General features: G+C 42.2%; 1 protein-coding gene across 1 annotated transcript in view; it reads left to right on the top strand.

Moving 5' to 3' along the window:
* The first annotated feature begins 15289 nt into the window (after window positions 1-15289).
* The window catches only part of THSD4 (thrombospondin type 1 domain containing 4), a 197434-nt gene continuing 195866 nt past the window's right edge, over window positions 15290-16857 (top strand). The window contains exon 1 of the mRNA XM_069458125.1: window positions 15290-15361. Coding sequence (XP_069314226.1) covers window positions 15290-15361 — 72 coding nt within the window. The remainder of the gene's footprint in view (window positions 15362-16857) is intronic.

Raw genomic sequence — 16857 nt, 5'->3', positions numbered from 1 at the left:
TAGGTAACAGCAATGAAGTCGTCCCTGTGGAAGATCCTGACTACTTGCAGAGACTAGTTGTTTGCAAAACCTGTGTCTCTTTTCTCCTGGACCCACAGCTAGGCCATATTTCCCAGCCTTCTTGCAGTTAGATGTGGCCAATGGAAGGCGGGGCAGTCCTAGTGTTCCTCCACTTTCTCCCCTTTCCATATGCCAGTTGGAAAGCAGTGTCCAAGGAAACCTTGGAAACCAGGTGTTGAAGTACGCAGAGCCTCTGGCAGCCTGGGGCCCTAAGTGGCCATGTGGAGCTGCAGCCCCCCATCCCCCACCATCTGGGCTTTGCCAAAGCAAGAAATAAGCTCCCTTTGTGTTAAGCCATGGAGATGCCAAAGTTTATCTGTTACAGTAGCTACATTTACCTTAACTAATAAACTTGATGAAACAGGAGGTAAGTTTTAAAAACTCCCCTTTTATGATAGTACTTGACATTCTTCTGAACATGACAGCACCGCTTTGTATTTTATTACTGTGGGAAAACACATTTCATAATTGCTTATCTATTCCAAGTATGCTGTGTATATTGATCATAAGAAATACGGAACGAGGTTCTCTGTCAGCAAGGAGTCTATTTGATTTTTCACCTAACAGCTCCAGCTGAAAGCTGGGGTTAGTGATTAACCACATTTATTGTGTTTTAAATCAGATTAAACACTCCTGGTGCCAGGTGCTGGGTTGAGAAGAGGTAGGTTAGTAAAGACAGGAGAAATAAAGGTAATTATTTTTTCTAAAGTATTAGAAATTCAGAAATTAAAAGTCATTAAAAATTTGTCTAGAGTATCCTATATATTTTTGTGTTTTCTTAAACAAAGTGAAAATAATTTTACCTTTCCCAGTCTTCAGCTTCATCAGCTGTAAAATTAAGAGTACTTGATCCTCAGAGTTTGAGAATTAAATGGAGATCATAGCTACCTCCCAGCCTAACACAACAAATATTAAATAATAAATATTAAATATTTATTATTTGAGAGTTTGAGAATTAAATGGAGATCATAGCTACCTCCCAGCCTAACACAACAAATATTAAATAATAAATATTAAATACACACAATAAATATTAAAGCTCTGACCCTTTCTTCATGGCTTGGTTTGTGGGAATTTGCTCTGGAATTATGCTTATGAACTTGAATTATCATTCTCAGAGACTTGTAAAGTATCTTTGGTGGCTTACCCAGCTATCCAATGGTGCTGGGTGGCAGTGCTTTTGTTATGGTATCTACTTTTCCAATTTTTATTGATTTCTTCTTGCCACTTTCTGCTGGTAGTTGCAGCCTTCAAGTTGCTTTCCTCAAATTCTTTTTATTGGTGGAATAAAATAAACACCCCTAGTAGAAGTTAGTGTGGAAAAATGAAGCTGTGTGTGCAAGCCGGGGGACACCCCAGCAGAGCAGCCCACCAGCATGCAGAGTGGCTGTTCCAGCAGCTTGGGGGCCCATTGCACTCAGTGCCAAGACTGTGGCTGGTTCCAGCAAGTTCAGATTAACAGAAGTCAGAACTCCCCAACTTAGTATGGCATCGTTATGCTTCTTGCCAGCTCAGCCCCTGTGGCTGGGAGAAGGGAGAAAGGACAGAGGTAAAGAAAGGTTGGAGGTTGAAGGGTGAAAGGATGTCCAGGGTCAGAAGTAACTTTGATGGCTCTTAACTGAAGAGGCCAAGCTGTGATCTCTGGGCTGTGAGTTTTTATGGTATGCTCCTTGTTTGGGGTTAAATATGACATGCCTGTGTGTTTAAAAGCCCCCATCATTCATTACCCAGCACAAAGACAATAATATACGGATCCCTCTAAAGTGGTACCCGCTCATGTGCCAGTGTTTTGAGGGACTTCAGAAAGGACCTTTCCCCAGAATATCTCCTCATCCGATTTGCCCTGATTAGGGAAATCTCACACTTGAGAGATGTATCCCTTTGAATTAGGGTATTGCTTGCTTTCTTTCACCCGTGTTCTATCAAATAGATACGTATTGACACCTACTATGTGCTAACCGCCCCCACCCAAAAAAACCACCTTTTGCTCTGCCTTCATGAACCTCATAGTCTGGTTGAGATTAACACATGGGAAAGCTGTGTTGCAAGTGAGGAAAAGGGCCTCGAAGGAGAAGCGCAGAGGCTTAGAGAGAAATTAATTCCAGGGGTTGGGGTTCAAGGGACTGTAGAGGCAGGGGTGCCAACTTAGATTTGGGAGTCAGAATGCCTCTCTGGAAGATTGTGCTTCTATCTGGGACCTGAGGAATGAGTGGAAGGGAAGAGTTTAGAGGCACAGGAAAAATGAGTGTGAATGTCTGAGGCAGGAAGGAGCTAGGAGATAGCTAGGAGAGTGAGACAAGAGGGTCATAAGGAAGGGGGCAGGTTGTGTGGCATGGGGCCAGATCCCACTGGGCCTCTGGGCCTGGCCAAGGACTTCTTAATTCAGGCCTAAGGACTTCTTCAGGAGGCTACTGAAAAAGTCCAGTTGATGGTGGCCTGGACTAGTGGAGACATGAAGATGGATAGAAGTGGATGGATTCAAGACACATTTCAAAACTAGAGTCAGCAAGACTCTTCTACTACATTCCAGTTAAGAGCCTCTGCTGTGGAGACAGGAGCCCTAGGTTTGAATCCCTGCTTTGCCACAGATTACCATGTGATCGTGAACAAGTCACTTAAATTTTCCAAGCCTTGGTCTCTTCATCTGCAAAAAGACCTGCCTTGGCAACATTTAAATGAGTCGTGGTCTCTAAGCACAATGCCTAGGGGCACAAATTGAGTGCTCATTAAGTGCTATCATTATTCTCTTGTTGAATGCCAGGAGAGGTAACACTTCCATCCAGTTATCACTTAATTAGCTCTTGCTAATTGCTCTGATTAGTTTCTCAGATATTTTCCAGCTGCCAAATTAGAGATGCAGAAACTGGGCAAAAGACCCTTGAATTCCGGTGAGGCATGTGGGTAGAAGGACATCAGGGCGGCATCAGAACCCCTCGTGGACTTGAAAAACCATCAGTATGTGCCCCCTTCATGTTTCTCTTCTCCAGCTCGCTCATAACTCCAACCTTAAGCTTTTAGTATGAGGTCGGTTTTTCTAGTTTACTGTGCTTTCTCCAAATCCTCAGAAACTTCCATGAATGCCACATCCTAAAATAAGGGCCCAAGCAGGATTCAGGAGTAAGCAAGGTTACACTGCAGGGTTGATCTGCCATGAGCAGACATGCAGTGGTGGTTATTGGAACCTTTGGCACTTTATTCTACAGCCTTGGCCTGGAGGGAGTGAGGCAGGAAGAGAGATATGACCCGGGAAGGTAGCAGCCACCAGCAATGCCGGGACTAAACTCCTACCACTAACCAGAACTCCGAAGGGTGGAATTATTTAATGTAGAGTTGATTTTGCCATGTATTCGTCAAATTCTTCTACCAAAGTATTTGGGTGCCATCTGTTTACGTTATGGATGTTTAACAAATCTGTTAACACTTGCAAAGCCATTGTCTTCCTTTCTTTTTCCAGAAAGTAATAACCATCCCTGCTCTATTCAAAGCAGAAAATTAACTCTATTTAATTAAGTAAAATCAACACTAGAGAAGGGATATGTTTGAGACACTTGGAAGAAAACCAAGCGATTGGTTGGCTCCCTGTCCTTATCCGAACTGAAAATATTTTCTCAGCCCTATTGGTGAGAGTTGTAAAGTCCTCTGTTTACACAGAGAATTAACACCTTTGGTCCTGGGAAAGAAAGCTAGTCTTCTGAGATATTCACTTGCCATGTCTGTGTGCCTTTTGCAGCATGAGTTGTGTTCGCTGCGCATTTTAGGTCTCCTTCCCTGCGTTTCTGGGATCAGGTGTCTGCAGTTTGAGTAAATAACCCCTAGATGGAGCTTTTGCATCTTTTGGCTGAGCTGGGTTGCCAGTGAAGCAAATCCCTAGTGAGGATCGAAATGAACTTCATTACTCTTTCTCTTAGGTTATTAAGTATGAATGTACGCTTTCCTTAAGTACTGCATTTGACAGTTGATATCTCTGACGTTTCACTTTGACATTTCTTTGTTTTTTTTTTCTTTGTCTGTTTTTTATTGTGAAGGTACATCCTCATTCTCTCAAACACACATTTTGGCTTGTGATTATCTTTCAAATTTGTTTGTAGAGCAATTTTTGTGAGACCCTGGATAAGTCAAAAAATTGTGTTATTTTTGAATATGAGTTCTGTCGTGGAGCCAGTGCAGCACAGACAGCTTAAAATATCAATGAAGTGTTTGGGAAGGATGTGGCTAATGAACACACAGTCTGTCAATGGTTTGAGAAGTTCCGTTCTGGTGATTTTCATCTTGAACATGAGCCATGTGGGTGACCTGAGACCAAGGTGGATAATGATGAGCTGAAAGCTGCAGTGGAAGAGAATCCACCTCCACCTACACATGAATTAGCAGCAAGGTTTGACATTACTATTCCAACAATATTAGCCCATTGGAAACAAATGGGCAAGGTAAAGAAGCTGGATAGATGGGTTCTGCATGAATTAAATAAGCATCAGGAGAGAAATCATCTCGAAGCTTGCCTTTCTTTGCTGTCACAACATAAAGGCAAATCATTTCTACACTGTATTGTTACATGTGATGAAAAATGGATTCTTTTTGACAATTGCAAGCATTTGGCACAATGGTTAGATAAAGATGAAATTCCAAAACCAAGTACTCATCATAAAAGCTAATGGTATCTGTTTGGTAGTCCAGCGCTGGTATTATCCACTACAGCTTCATGAAACCTGGTCAATCGATAACAGCTGATGTCTACTGCAACCAGTTGGATGAAATGATGAGGATGCTTGTGATTAAGCAGCTGAGATTGGTCAATAGAGACAGGCCAACCCTCTTGCAAGACCACATGTCACAAAAAGCAACACTGCTCAAACTACAGAAGCTAGACTTGGAAACTTTCTGTCATCCGCCATATTCACCAGACCTTGCACCAACTGACTCCCACTTCTTCCAGGCTTTGGACCACTTCTTGCAAGGAGAAATAATCAATTCTCAACAAGCTGTGGAAAACGCCTTTTGCGATTTTATCTCCACGTGATCTCTAGGCTTCTTCACTGCTGCATAAACAAGCTACTGTTAAGATGGCAAAAGTTCGTCAATAGTATGGGTGCATACTTAGATTAATTGTACTGCTTCTTGTTTGAGATATAATAAATTAAACTTTTGATTTGAAATTGAACATTTCATATTTAATGACTTAATACAAAAATATTGTCTGCTTATGCTGGGAACAGTAAGAAATATAGATTAGCAAATGGGAGAAAACAAAAATTACCTTTCAGAAATAGCCAGCATTACAATGCTGGAGAACAGCCTCACGCTCTCATTATGTGCTTATGGACTGTCTATATATCTTGTCTAGAGAAATGTCTACTCAAACCCTTTGTGCATTTCTTAACTGGGTTGTCTTTTTATTATTAAGTTGTAATAATTCTTTATAGACTGTGATACAAATCCCTCATCAGACATGACTTACAAATACTTTCTCCCATTCTGTGGATTGTCTTTTCACTAACTTAATGGTATCATTAGCAGCACAAAGTCTTTAGTTTTGATAAAGTCTCATTTACTTATGTTTTCCTTCGTCACTTGTGCTTTTGATGTCGTATCTAAGAAACCATCATCTAACCCTAGGTCGTGAAGTTACTCCTGTGTTTTCTTCTAAGAGTGTTAAAGTTTTAGCTCTTACATTTAGGTCTATATATTAGTGTCCTAGGGCTTATGTAACCAATTTAACTCAAATCTAGGGGCTTAAAACAACAAATTTATTATCTTACAGTTTTGGAGATCACAAGTCCAAAATGGGTCTCACTAGGCTACAATCATAGTGTTTGTTTCTTGGGGAGTCCCTAGGGAAGAATGTCTGCTTGCCTATCCTGGCTTCTCGAGGCTGCCCACATTTCTTGGCTCATAGCTCCAATTCATCTTCAGAGCCAGCAATGGCAGGTTGAGTTTATTCTCATCAAATCACTCCGACCTCCTCATCTGCCTTGCTCTTCCACATTTAAATACCCTTATGATTAATTGTGCCTAAGATAACCTCCCTAAAGTCATCTGCTCAGCCATGTTAATTCTATCTGCTACCTTAATTCCCCTTTGTCATGTAATGTAACATTTTCACAAATTTCAGGAATTAGGACATGGGTGTCTTGCCGGGGGGGGGGGGGGGGCAATTGTTCTGCCTACCACAGTCCGTGATTTATCTTTTTAATTCATAAATAAAAATTGTATATGTTTGTGGTGTACCACATGATGTGTTGATACAGGTATACATTGTGGAATGGCTAAGTCAAGCTAATTAACAAATATATTGCTTCACATACTTACCTTTTGTGGTGAGAACACTTAAAATCTACTCTCTTTGCGATATTTAAGTATGCAATATATTGTTATTAACTATCATCAGCATGATGTAGAATCCATGATACATTTTGAGTTCATTTTTGAGTGTGGTGTGAGGTAGGGGTCCAACTTCATTCTTTTGCATGTGGATATCCACTTATCCCAGCACCATTGGTTGTAAAGATTGTTCTTCTCTCATTTATGTGGCCTACTTTTGCCTTAAAACACAACATCAAAATGTGCCAATATCAATAAATATATGACATGATCACTTTAAATGACTGGCTAAGATTTCATTTTCTGGGTATACTATAGTGTATTTAGGAACCTCCCTGTGGTTGATCTTGAGTACAACCTTTCACTGTTAAAATTATCTTTATCTGATTTATGAGTTTTGTGACTTTCAAAATATGTTGTGCACATGAGCCCTTTTCCATTATACAAGGTGCATATTGTAAATTGTCTTTGAAGCCATCCACTTCTTCCCACCATCCCGGTTTAAGCTGTCATCCCTTTTCCTGGGGACCACAGCCACAATCTTCTACCTGATCTCCCAGCTTCCACTCTTGCCTCCTTCCAGTCCTCACTCCACACAACAGAAGAGGCCTTTGCAGAATGCAGATCTGGTCTGTAACTTCTGCCCCCGCCTTAAAATAGATTCCCAGGAGGAAAGAGACAGAACTCTTCCCCACGGCCCCTCTCGTCTTCAGCCCAGGCGATGCTGCCTCCCTCTTGCCAGCCTCTATCCATCCGCACCTGCCTCCACTCAGGTCTTCATGAAAGCCACTGTCACTCCTCTCGCAAGCAGCCTCCCTAATGGGGACAACTCTCTTCTCACCATGTATCTTTCCTTGCAGTTCTTTTCACATTGCAGTTTTAAATGTGGCTGTTGGGTTTCATTCATGTTGGCATCCTCCACCGGACAATAAGCTCCTGAATGCTAGGAATTGAGTCTGCTTTTGCACATCACTGTGTTTCTAAGTTCCAGCAGATGATAGGTATTGATGGTACTGATAGGTACTGATGTTTTGAGCAAAGGAACAAGTGAAATGCATTTTCTACTGTGTATCTGACTTTTAATTCTGTTCATGGTATATTTGACTTATAGAATTTAACACATATATAAATCTTTTCTTTTATTATTTCTGCCTTTGTTATAGCTTTGCTTAAATGTCCTTCCCCACTCCAAGAATATAGAAACATTGACACTGTTTTCCTACTTCTGTTGTTTGCTTAAAACCTTTAATCCGCCTGCAATTTATTTTGTCATTGCTATAAATTCAGGAAACAACTTTACTTCTCAAATGGTTAGTCATATTCCCAGTCCTTTTCCATCCCTTCCTTGCTGATTTGAAGTGACTTGTTGATTGCATACCAAATCTTTTTACATGTCTAGTTAGTTAATTGATCTGTTTGTTCCTTCATCAGTCGTATTTGCCACTGTTTTAATGACTATAGCTTCACAATGTATTTTAATATCTGACAGCCACATTTTGTAAGGAAATAAGATTTTAGAAAATAATACTTTAAATTTGGATTAAGGCTTACTAGACAGAGACTTATTGTTTAAAGGCACGGTTCCTAAGCAAGCAGGCATCCACAGGGCTTGTTACAACACAAATCGATGAGCTCCACCCCCAGCGGTTCTGATTCAGCAAGGCTGGGGCAAGGCCCAGGTATTTGCATTTTTAAACAAGTCCCCTAATACTGCTGATCCAGCAGCCACAATTTGAGAATCTCTGCCTTAGCACTTGAAATTCTACTTGAAATAAAGAATATGGTCAACACGACACAGTTCTGATACATTCTCTGAATTAATTTCCCTATGTTTTCCCAGAGTTAGGATGAGCCTGCCCTGTGTGCTTTTTGTGAGCATCTCCCTGACAGTGTCTCTGGCGCTGCTCTTGTCTCTACTGCAAAGCCCTGAACCCAGTTGAGCCAAGTAGCATAGCCCTGCTTTCTGCGAGCCCACAGGTGCTCAGCCTCCCTGCATGGCTGCCCAGCCAGTTGCAGGCGCCCACGCAGCCAGGCTGTGGCCCCTTTCACAAAGAATCCAGAGAAAGGCACGATGTAGTGACTTCCTCTATTGTAGATTCTCATGATTGTCCTTGTCATTAAGCAGACTGGAGAACAGTCAAGAGAACGGCAGCAGAGAGCCCTCCTTTGCTTTCCTCATTCCCCACCTCCTTGGCTATTTGATGGCCCCTTGGTCCACACAAAGGGAGAGTTAATTACTGACACCTGCTTCTGCTTCTGCTGTCCTGCGTGGCCGGCTCCCTGACCGACATCCAGATGCTTTCTTGAAAGAGACTGTCCCCACTTATTCCACACAATATAAGCAGATTTAAAGAAACAGACAGTTCAAACAAACAGTTCAGCCATACAGTATATACCTCTGTAGAGAAGGCTGCATCTTCCTTCTTCTGTTATAAAGGAATAGACATTCTTTGCAGGAAATAGAATAGCCTTAGAGGTGTTGTCTGCTATGGGTGGACTCTCCTTTGTCAGTAAGACAGAAGTACATAATTATATTTTACATGAACTACGTGGTTTTAGGCTTCATACATTCATTTTTCCTATTTTTTGGTACATTTCCCCTATTGACTTATATTTTCCCTTTCTAGTTCACCCAAAAATTCAGTTGAAAACTACTTGAATTTCCTGGAGGAATATACCTCCTGGGAGTTTCTCCTCTTCATTTTCCCCTTCCTGGTATCTGAGAAGACCTCTCCACCCATCTTAAGCAGGTGAGGGTTTCCTGTAAGACCTGCCTTTGCATCCGTTCCCTTATCTGGTACACACTGAACAAAGCTGTCTACGTGCTGAATCTTGGGGACACAAAGAAAAAGACATATCTTTCGCAAAGGGCTCACTCTCTATTGGTGAAGGCAGGTATATTAGTTAACAGTTACAATGCAGCATGATCAGGGGATACTCGGGGACAGAGGCCAGGGCACTGCCCTCAGCTGGACGGGGGCCTGATGAGTATAACTCCTAGAATAGGTGACACTTGAGTGGATCATTGGGAGGGAGGAAGATTTATGTATGTATTCATTTGTTTCTGTTCTTAACAATTATATTACTGTTATTTCATTTTTATTTACTTTTGGAATAGCAATGCATTCACATGTTTGACAATTCAATAAGTATGAAAGAGGCTGTAGAACTTCTGTCCAACAGAAATACAATGTGATTTAACGTTTTTCTGGTAGCCACATTAACAAAAGAAAATGAAACAAATGAAATTAATTTTAGTACTGTATTTTATTTAACCAACATATTAAAAATATCATCTCAACATCTAATTAGCATAAAAACATATTAATGAGGTACTTTACATTTTTTTGTACTAAGTCATCAAATTGGTGCAAAGTATATTTCATGCTTACAGCACATTGCAGTTTGGAGTAGGCACATTTCAAGTGCTCAGTATCCATGTGTGGCTACGTGGCTACTGTATGAAACAGTGCAGTTGTGTAGTAATAAATTTCCCTCATTCCTGCCCTGAAGCTACTCCGTTCCCCTCCCTAGAGGTAGCCAGATCGTTAATACAGATACAAACAATTACAAACATGTATATGCAAATAATAGGACAGTGATCACACTGCTATGCGTCTTCCTTTTTTCACTTAATAATAAATCTTGGAGATGTTTTATACCATTACATGGGAAGCAATCTCAATTGTTTTCTTTTTTTTTTTTAATTGCCACAGAGTACTTCATTTTATTTACGTCAAAATTATTTGTTGAGTCCTTCTTGGTGGACATTTAGGAAATTTCCAATATTTGGTGCTTATAAATTTGAGCTAAGTTTTCAGAGACAAAGAGCAACAGCAGCTAACTCAGTGAGAATGGGGGGGAAGGAAGGACATGCTAGAGAACGTAAGTGCCATGAAAGAAGTCGTGGAGCACAGGACACATGTAGTTTGGGTAGTTTCTTACAGCTTAAGATGGCTGGAGAGTGGAGTACGTACCAACAGACAACCAGGGGAGGAGGCTGGAAGGGCAGGAAGAGACCAGATTGCAAACGGTCTTGTAATTGTCATATTTAAGAGTTTGGACTTTAACCCTAAGGGAGAGCCATCAAAAGATTTTAAGAAGCAGGAAGTATAAAAAATGATTGAGTTAATAAATAAATGGGGAGAGGAGGGACAAATCTTCCATACTATTGAATTCTGATTAATATTAAAATAAATGTAGACAGCATGAAGAAAACAGAAAATCACCATTAGAATACTATAGTAATAATTGCCGCAGGCAAGATCTACAGATGAATATTAAAATTAGTGGGTGCACCTTTAAGGAGAAATAGGATATTTGCATGGCCTGAAAGTTTCTGCCCCCAAATATTTATCAATTGCTGTGATGGTTTTAAAATATGTCCAAATGTTCTCTGATACTCCCCCTCTAGGAAGTGGAGCTTAATTCCACTGGACTTAGTGACTCATTTCTAATGAATAGGGTATGGAAAAGGAAAGGGAAAAATAGTAAATTTACAGTGGAGAAACCTGGCAGACACCACCTTAACCAAGTGGTCAAGGTTAACATCATCTGTGATAAGCCATGTTGATAGAGTACACGTGTACCCTGCCAGACGTGATGACAAGGGCATTTCACATCCATGATGCTCTTCCCAAACACCCATTAACCCCTGTCTAATCATGAACAAGCCTCAGACAAATCCAAATTGGGGGATAATCTAAAAAATACCTGGCCAGTAATTTTCAAGAGTATCAAGGTCATGAAAAACAAAGAAAGGGTCAGAAACTGTCGTAGACCAGGAGAGACTAAACAGAAGTGATGACTAAATGTAATTGTGGTATCTGGACTGGGTCCTGGAACAGAAAAAGGACATTTTGAAGAAAAACTGAGGAAATTGGAATAAAGTCTGTAGTTAATATTATTGTACCAATGTCAAGTTCTTAGTTTTCATAAATGTACCATAGTTATTCAAGATGTTAACATTAGAAGCAACTGGGTGAACGTATGTCATGACACTCTGTGCTGTCTTTGCAACTATCCTGTAAACATAAAATCATTTTAAAATAAAAAGTTTTTAAAAATCAGTGGAGCGACATGATCAGACACAGTTTAGAAGCATCCCAGTGGTTACCCCAGGGAAGAAGGCTGGAAGGAGGAAAGACCAGAGCAAGAAGGTTGCTACAAAAAGTCCCAAAGAGATGGTGGAGGGCTGGGTGGAAGCAGGGGCAGCAGGAATCTGGGGCTACCGACCTGATGGCTGCTGGAGAGACTTCTGGAAGGAAACTCAGTCGGACCTGGTGATGGTTTGGATGAGAAAGTGAGGGAGTGGGAGGATCCAAGATAACACCCTGTTTGCAGCCCTCTGTGGGTAATGGTGTCATTCACTGAGATGGAGGAAACAGGAGGAAGAACAGGGTTCAGGAAAACATCAGCTCAGTCTTAGACCTGTTGAGACTGGAGTGCATTTGAGGACTCCATTGTCTAGTATGCAACAGGATGTATGGGCCTGCAGGTCAGCAGGTAGACCTGGCTAAGATAGTTGTGGAGAGTCATGGGTAAAGGGTGGCCGAGGCCAGTGAAATGATGAAATGGCCCAAGGAGGGTGGATAGAGAGGAGGAAGGGCCTAGAACATAAGAATTTAGGAGCTAGACCCAGGACATAGCAAGGAGTCTGGATCAAGTCCAGAGAGGTGGTAGCAACACAATGCTGTCATTAAGAGCTGGGCTCTGGAGGCAGGCTGCTGGGACCGGAATATTGGCTTTGCCACCTACCCATTGTGTGACATGGTGCAAGTTATTTAACTTAATATGGCTGTTGTCAAGATTATATGAGACATGATCTGAAAAGTTCTTACTTTAATACTTTTAATAATACTGGCTTCATAATACTTAAAGAATATTGGTTAATCAGAGCCAAAGGACATCTAGAGAGTGGTACTTGGAAACTATGGGAAGAGAGTAGTTCCAAAAGGAGAATATACATTTCATGCCCATTAAGGTGGCTGTTGTCAAAAAAGTGAAAAATAATAAGTGTTGGTGAGGATGTAGAGAACTTGAACTTTCGTACATTGCTGGTGAGAATGTAAAAAGGTGCAGCCACTGTGGAAAACAGTTTGGTGGTTTCTCAAAAAGTGAAACATAGAATTAGCATATGATCCAGTAATTCCACTCCTAGATATATATCCGAAAGAATCGAAAGCAGGGATTCAAACAGATACTTATACACTGGTGTTCGTAGCAGCATTATTCATAATGGCCAAAAGGTGGAAACAATCCAAACGTCCATCAACAGATGAATGGGATAAACAAGATGTGGTATATCCATACAATAGAATATTATTCAACTTAAAAAGGAATGAAGTTTTAATATATGCTGCAGCATGGAAGAACCTTGAAGACCTTGTCCAATGTGAAATAAGTCAGACACAAAAGGACAAATAGTGTGTTTTTCCTCTTACATGAAGTCCCCAGAATAGGCAAATTCATATAGACAGAAAGTAAAAGAGAGGTTGCTAGAGGCTGGGAGGAGGGGCAAATGGAGAGTTGTTGTTTAATGGACACAAGAGTTTCTGTTTGCGATGGTGAAAAAGTTCTGGAAATGAATAGTGGCAATGGTTACACGACATTAATGCCCCTGAATTGTACTCTTAGTAATGGTTAAAATGGTAAATTTTATGTTTTGTATATTTTACCCCAATTTTTTTTTTAAAAGGAAGGCATGGTTAATGGTATAGAGAAATAAAATAGGATAATTGCTGAAATATTAACTTTTGAATTTTGTGGCACAGGGACCATTGGTGATATTTCCAGAGCTCTTGCAGTGGAGCAGAGAGGTCAAAAGATTACAGTAGATCAAAGGATGATTGGAAAGTCTCTACACCAGGGGCTGGCATACTACTGCCAAATCTGGCCTGCTGCCTGTTTTTATAAATAAAGTTTTATTGGAACACAGCCACGCCCATTCATGGGCGTGAAGTCCATGGTTGTTTGTGCTGTAATGGCAGAGTTGGGTAGTTGCCACAGAGACCATATGGTCTGTAAAACTGAAAATATTTATCATCCAGCCCTTTACAGAAAGTTTCCCAGCCCCTGGCTAGACAACATCCCTGGTCTTTTAAGAACTTTGGCTTTCTTAAATAATTCCTGTATTTCTGGTGAGGTTATTGAGTGGATAACAGTGCCCCTTCAGTTAGGTAGCAGAACAGACCCAAAGCTGAACAATACCAATGAATAAGGAGGAAGAGGAAGGTGGGGACAGGGAAGAAATTCATTCCTTCTCTTCAACATACCATCTTTCTCTAACAGCCCTGGAAAAAGGGATTGAAAGTCCCTCACCCTAATCACCCTACTCAAAAAAAAAAAAAAAAACTCCCCACTAATAAATTGTCATGTGACCTGTGATAATAAACTTTCTGAGATGGCTGCAAACTGCAGTTAGGTTTAAAGTTTCCTCATTAATGCAGGAAAATGCCTATAACCTGAGGCTTTTCAAGTGTTTATTAATTTACTTTCTGGGACTGAGTGCTGATAATTTATTTCAGATCAAAGAGAAACCCCCTGTCTTTAGTACTGTGTGCCAGGAACTATGTCAAGTTTTGTGCCTAGGTGACCTCATTGATAGTGGTGATAACCTTTGGATGGCATTGCCCCATTTCACAGTGGGGGCAGCTGGGGCTCGCTGGGGTTAAATACTCACCCAGACACCCTCAGGGAACTAGAAGGAGAACTAGGGTTTGAACTGACACCTGCCTGACTCCAGGACTCCAGGCTGTTTCCACCGCACCATGCGGTCATCCTATCCTATCCTCTCTGGCCACCAGCAGCCTGGCAGTGGTTCCTTGTGCCCATTCTAGGATAAATCCAATACTCGGTGGGTTCTCAACCCATTAAGCCATGATCCCTGCTATTTCAGAATACAAGTTGACCACTTAAGTTGTGTCCAAGTGGACTGTGGGGTTTAGCAAGACCCTTCCCCAGCCTGCTCCCCTGCTCCCTGCACGCAAGCCGCACTGTGATGGTCAATCTGAGTCTACCCAGAGGTAGCTCTTATTTCTTTAAAACCATCCTGCATTTTGATGCACTGCCAGCACTAACACCGGGGATTCACTTGTTCCCACTTATTTTCACACGGTCTGCAATAATTACTCAAGCTCTGGGTTAGGCACAGTGACCCAGGGATACAGCAAGAGGGGGATATAGCGGCTTCCCCAGTTCCCATCCACTTATGTCCATACATACAACTAGTACACAAATACACAGCACCCTTGTGACTTCTGTCCCCTCTGGGCTTGATAATGTAGCCTTCGACTACCTAGATTTCTGCAACCATTAAATCAGATCTGAAAGGGAACTCAGAGGTCATCTGCCCAACCGTGGATTATACCAGTGAGAAAATCAACCACAGCCCAGAGAGGGAAAATTGCCCAGGCACACACAGCTTGTCAGCCCCCAATCCTGGCCTAGGAGGGCCCTGGGTCTCCCAGCTCCTAGCCTGAAGCTCATCCTGCAGCAGTTCCCTGCCTCCTGCCTGCCTCAGTGGATGAGGTAGGGGCTGTCCCCCTGCATGTGGAGAGCTTGCCTGCGAGCCCTTTTCATGAATGAGACCAGATGCAGAACTCCACATTGATCACTTCTGTCCCTCCCCTTTCTGCTTTCTGTTAAAGGCAGCCCCCCAGCTCCCAGCTGGCTCCTGTCCCCTCCCCCAGCCGGGAGAAGTTATTACATGAAGAGATCAGCTTACCAGTTTTTCTTCAGAGCAGAGGCTGAGCTCGGAGCGCCGGGTAGTACAGTGAGGGAGAGCCCGGGGAACCAGCGCGGTGCCTAGCGGAACTCCAGGGCTGCAGTCCCGAGACACAAGTGCATCTGCTAGCTGTTAGCACTTGGCAGACGGAGTGCTCCTCTAGGGTAGTTCTAACTTTGGGTAATAATGTTTGTCAGCTACCTGATATTAACATTGCTCCACGTTCAAACAGCAATGTTAGCAAGACCTGGGGGAGAGGTAAGCCAAATAAAATATCTTGTCAGAAGTTGTATTTTTGTCAGCATTATATTTCCTCTTCTATCTACCAAGAGAGATCAGGGAATAGGTTTTTATGGTGTGCAAGGAGTATTGGTTTATATTACTTTTCTAGGCTTGTCTTGCCTTTTCTTGTATGAAGACTTCTTTTCTTCCTAAAGAATCTTGTAATTTCTAAAATATCATTCTGAGCCTGTCTGTTCAGTTGTCACACTGGGAAGTCGGTGGGCCTTGGTGACAGATGCCTGTAGCATGCCCATTTGTCCTGCCGTTGCAGGGGGAAAAAAATGTCGCATGTCAGATTCCAGTAGGGACTATTACCTTTTGGGGATTTTTCTCCAATGTGGCAGAGAGAATATGCATGCTAAGGGAGTCGCTTTTCCTTCTTGCTTTTGTACCATTTCTCCTTTTTTGCTTTCATGTACTTGGAAAAATCTGTACTTAACTTTCTATGGTAGGTTTGAAGAGGGATAGTGATATGCAACAGGGCTAGGAGTGTGCCAAGATTGACCATAGGTGGGAGGCATGTTTTAAGCCCATGAAGATGATTTATTCTTATGGATTTGGCTCATGTGACTGCTGGGTACATTTTTGAACATCATTAATACCTCTCAGAGCCAGGTTTTGATGCAGGCAAAGAGACTGGAGGGATGATCATCTGACCGGAGAGGGAAGCATCTTTGTGATCCACCCTCACCTGCAAACGAGCCTGCAGCAAATTTCCTCCTCCACTCCTCTCACTCAGGACCCTGGTGCCTGAGTAATGAAAGGACAGCCTTTCTCCTGCATCCATCTGCCTTTTTGAAAAGCCAAGTGAAAAGTGTATCTCCTAAAAAAGGCCATGAGGCCACATCACAGCTTTGCCTTTTGTTAGCCTTGTCAGGGACCAAGCAGGCTCTGAAAGCCTAATGTAATTACTTTCCCTTTTCTAAGAAGAGTGGAAGTGAGAGTGCTCCCAAGCCCACGCTGCAAGGCTAGCTACAGTTTCAGCAGGCTTGTTGCTCTGTTCAGAATAGACATGCAGCCCAGAGCTGTGCAGCAACGGGTTATTTGTTGCATGCTTTTCGCCTATTAGTTACCCGTGTCCTCTGCTCTGTAGGTGTTTTCTGGGTCTGTGGGGGGATCAAGCTCTTGAATGGGAGCCGGGGGAACTGAATGGGTGAGTGATGCTGGAAGCTGAAAGCAGACCATTGCCCTCTAGTTGTAGTTGAAGTTCGCAACTTCCCTGTTGATTTTTACTGTGTAGGGTAAATGACAAATGGGCTGGCCTAACTCAGCCTGGAGCACTTAAGCAGGCGAGAGGAGAGCTCATATGGAAAATATTTCTATCACTGCTGCATGCACATATGGTCTGGGGAGACCTCCGTACCAAGCAAATCACTGCGCTCCAGCAGCCCCTCAGTGGCATGCCAATTACCCTTATTAACAGCAAGGTGGAGGGTGGGCTTCAGTTACCTGCACGCAGCTGGCTCGTGGGG

The sequence above is a fragment of the Eulemur rufifrons genome, chromosome 2, assembly GCF_041146395.1.
Source record: "Eulemur rufifrons isolate Redbay chromosome 2, OSU_ERuf_1, whole genome shotgun sequence".
NCBI lineage: Eukaryota > Metazoa > Chordata > Mammalia > Primates > Lemuridae > Eulemur > Eulemur rufifrons.
This window is presented reverse-complemented; position numbering and strand designations above follow the sequence as displayed.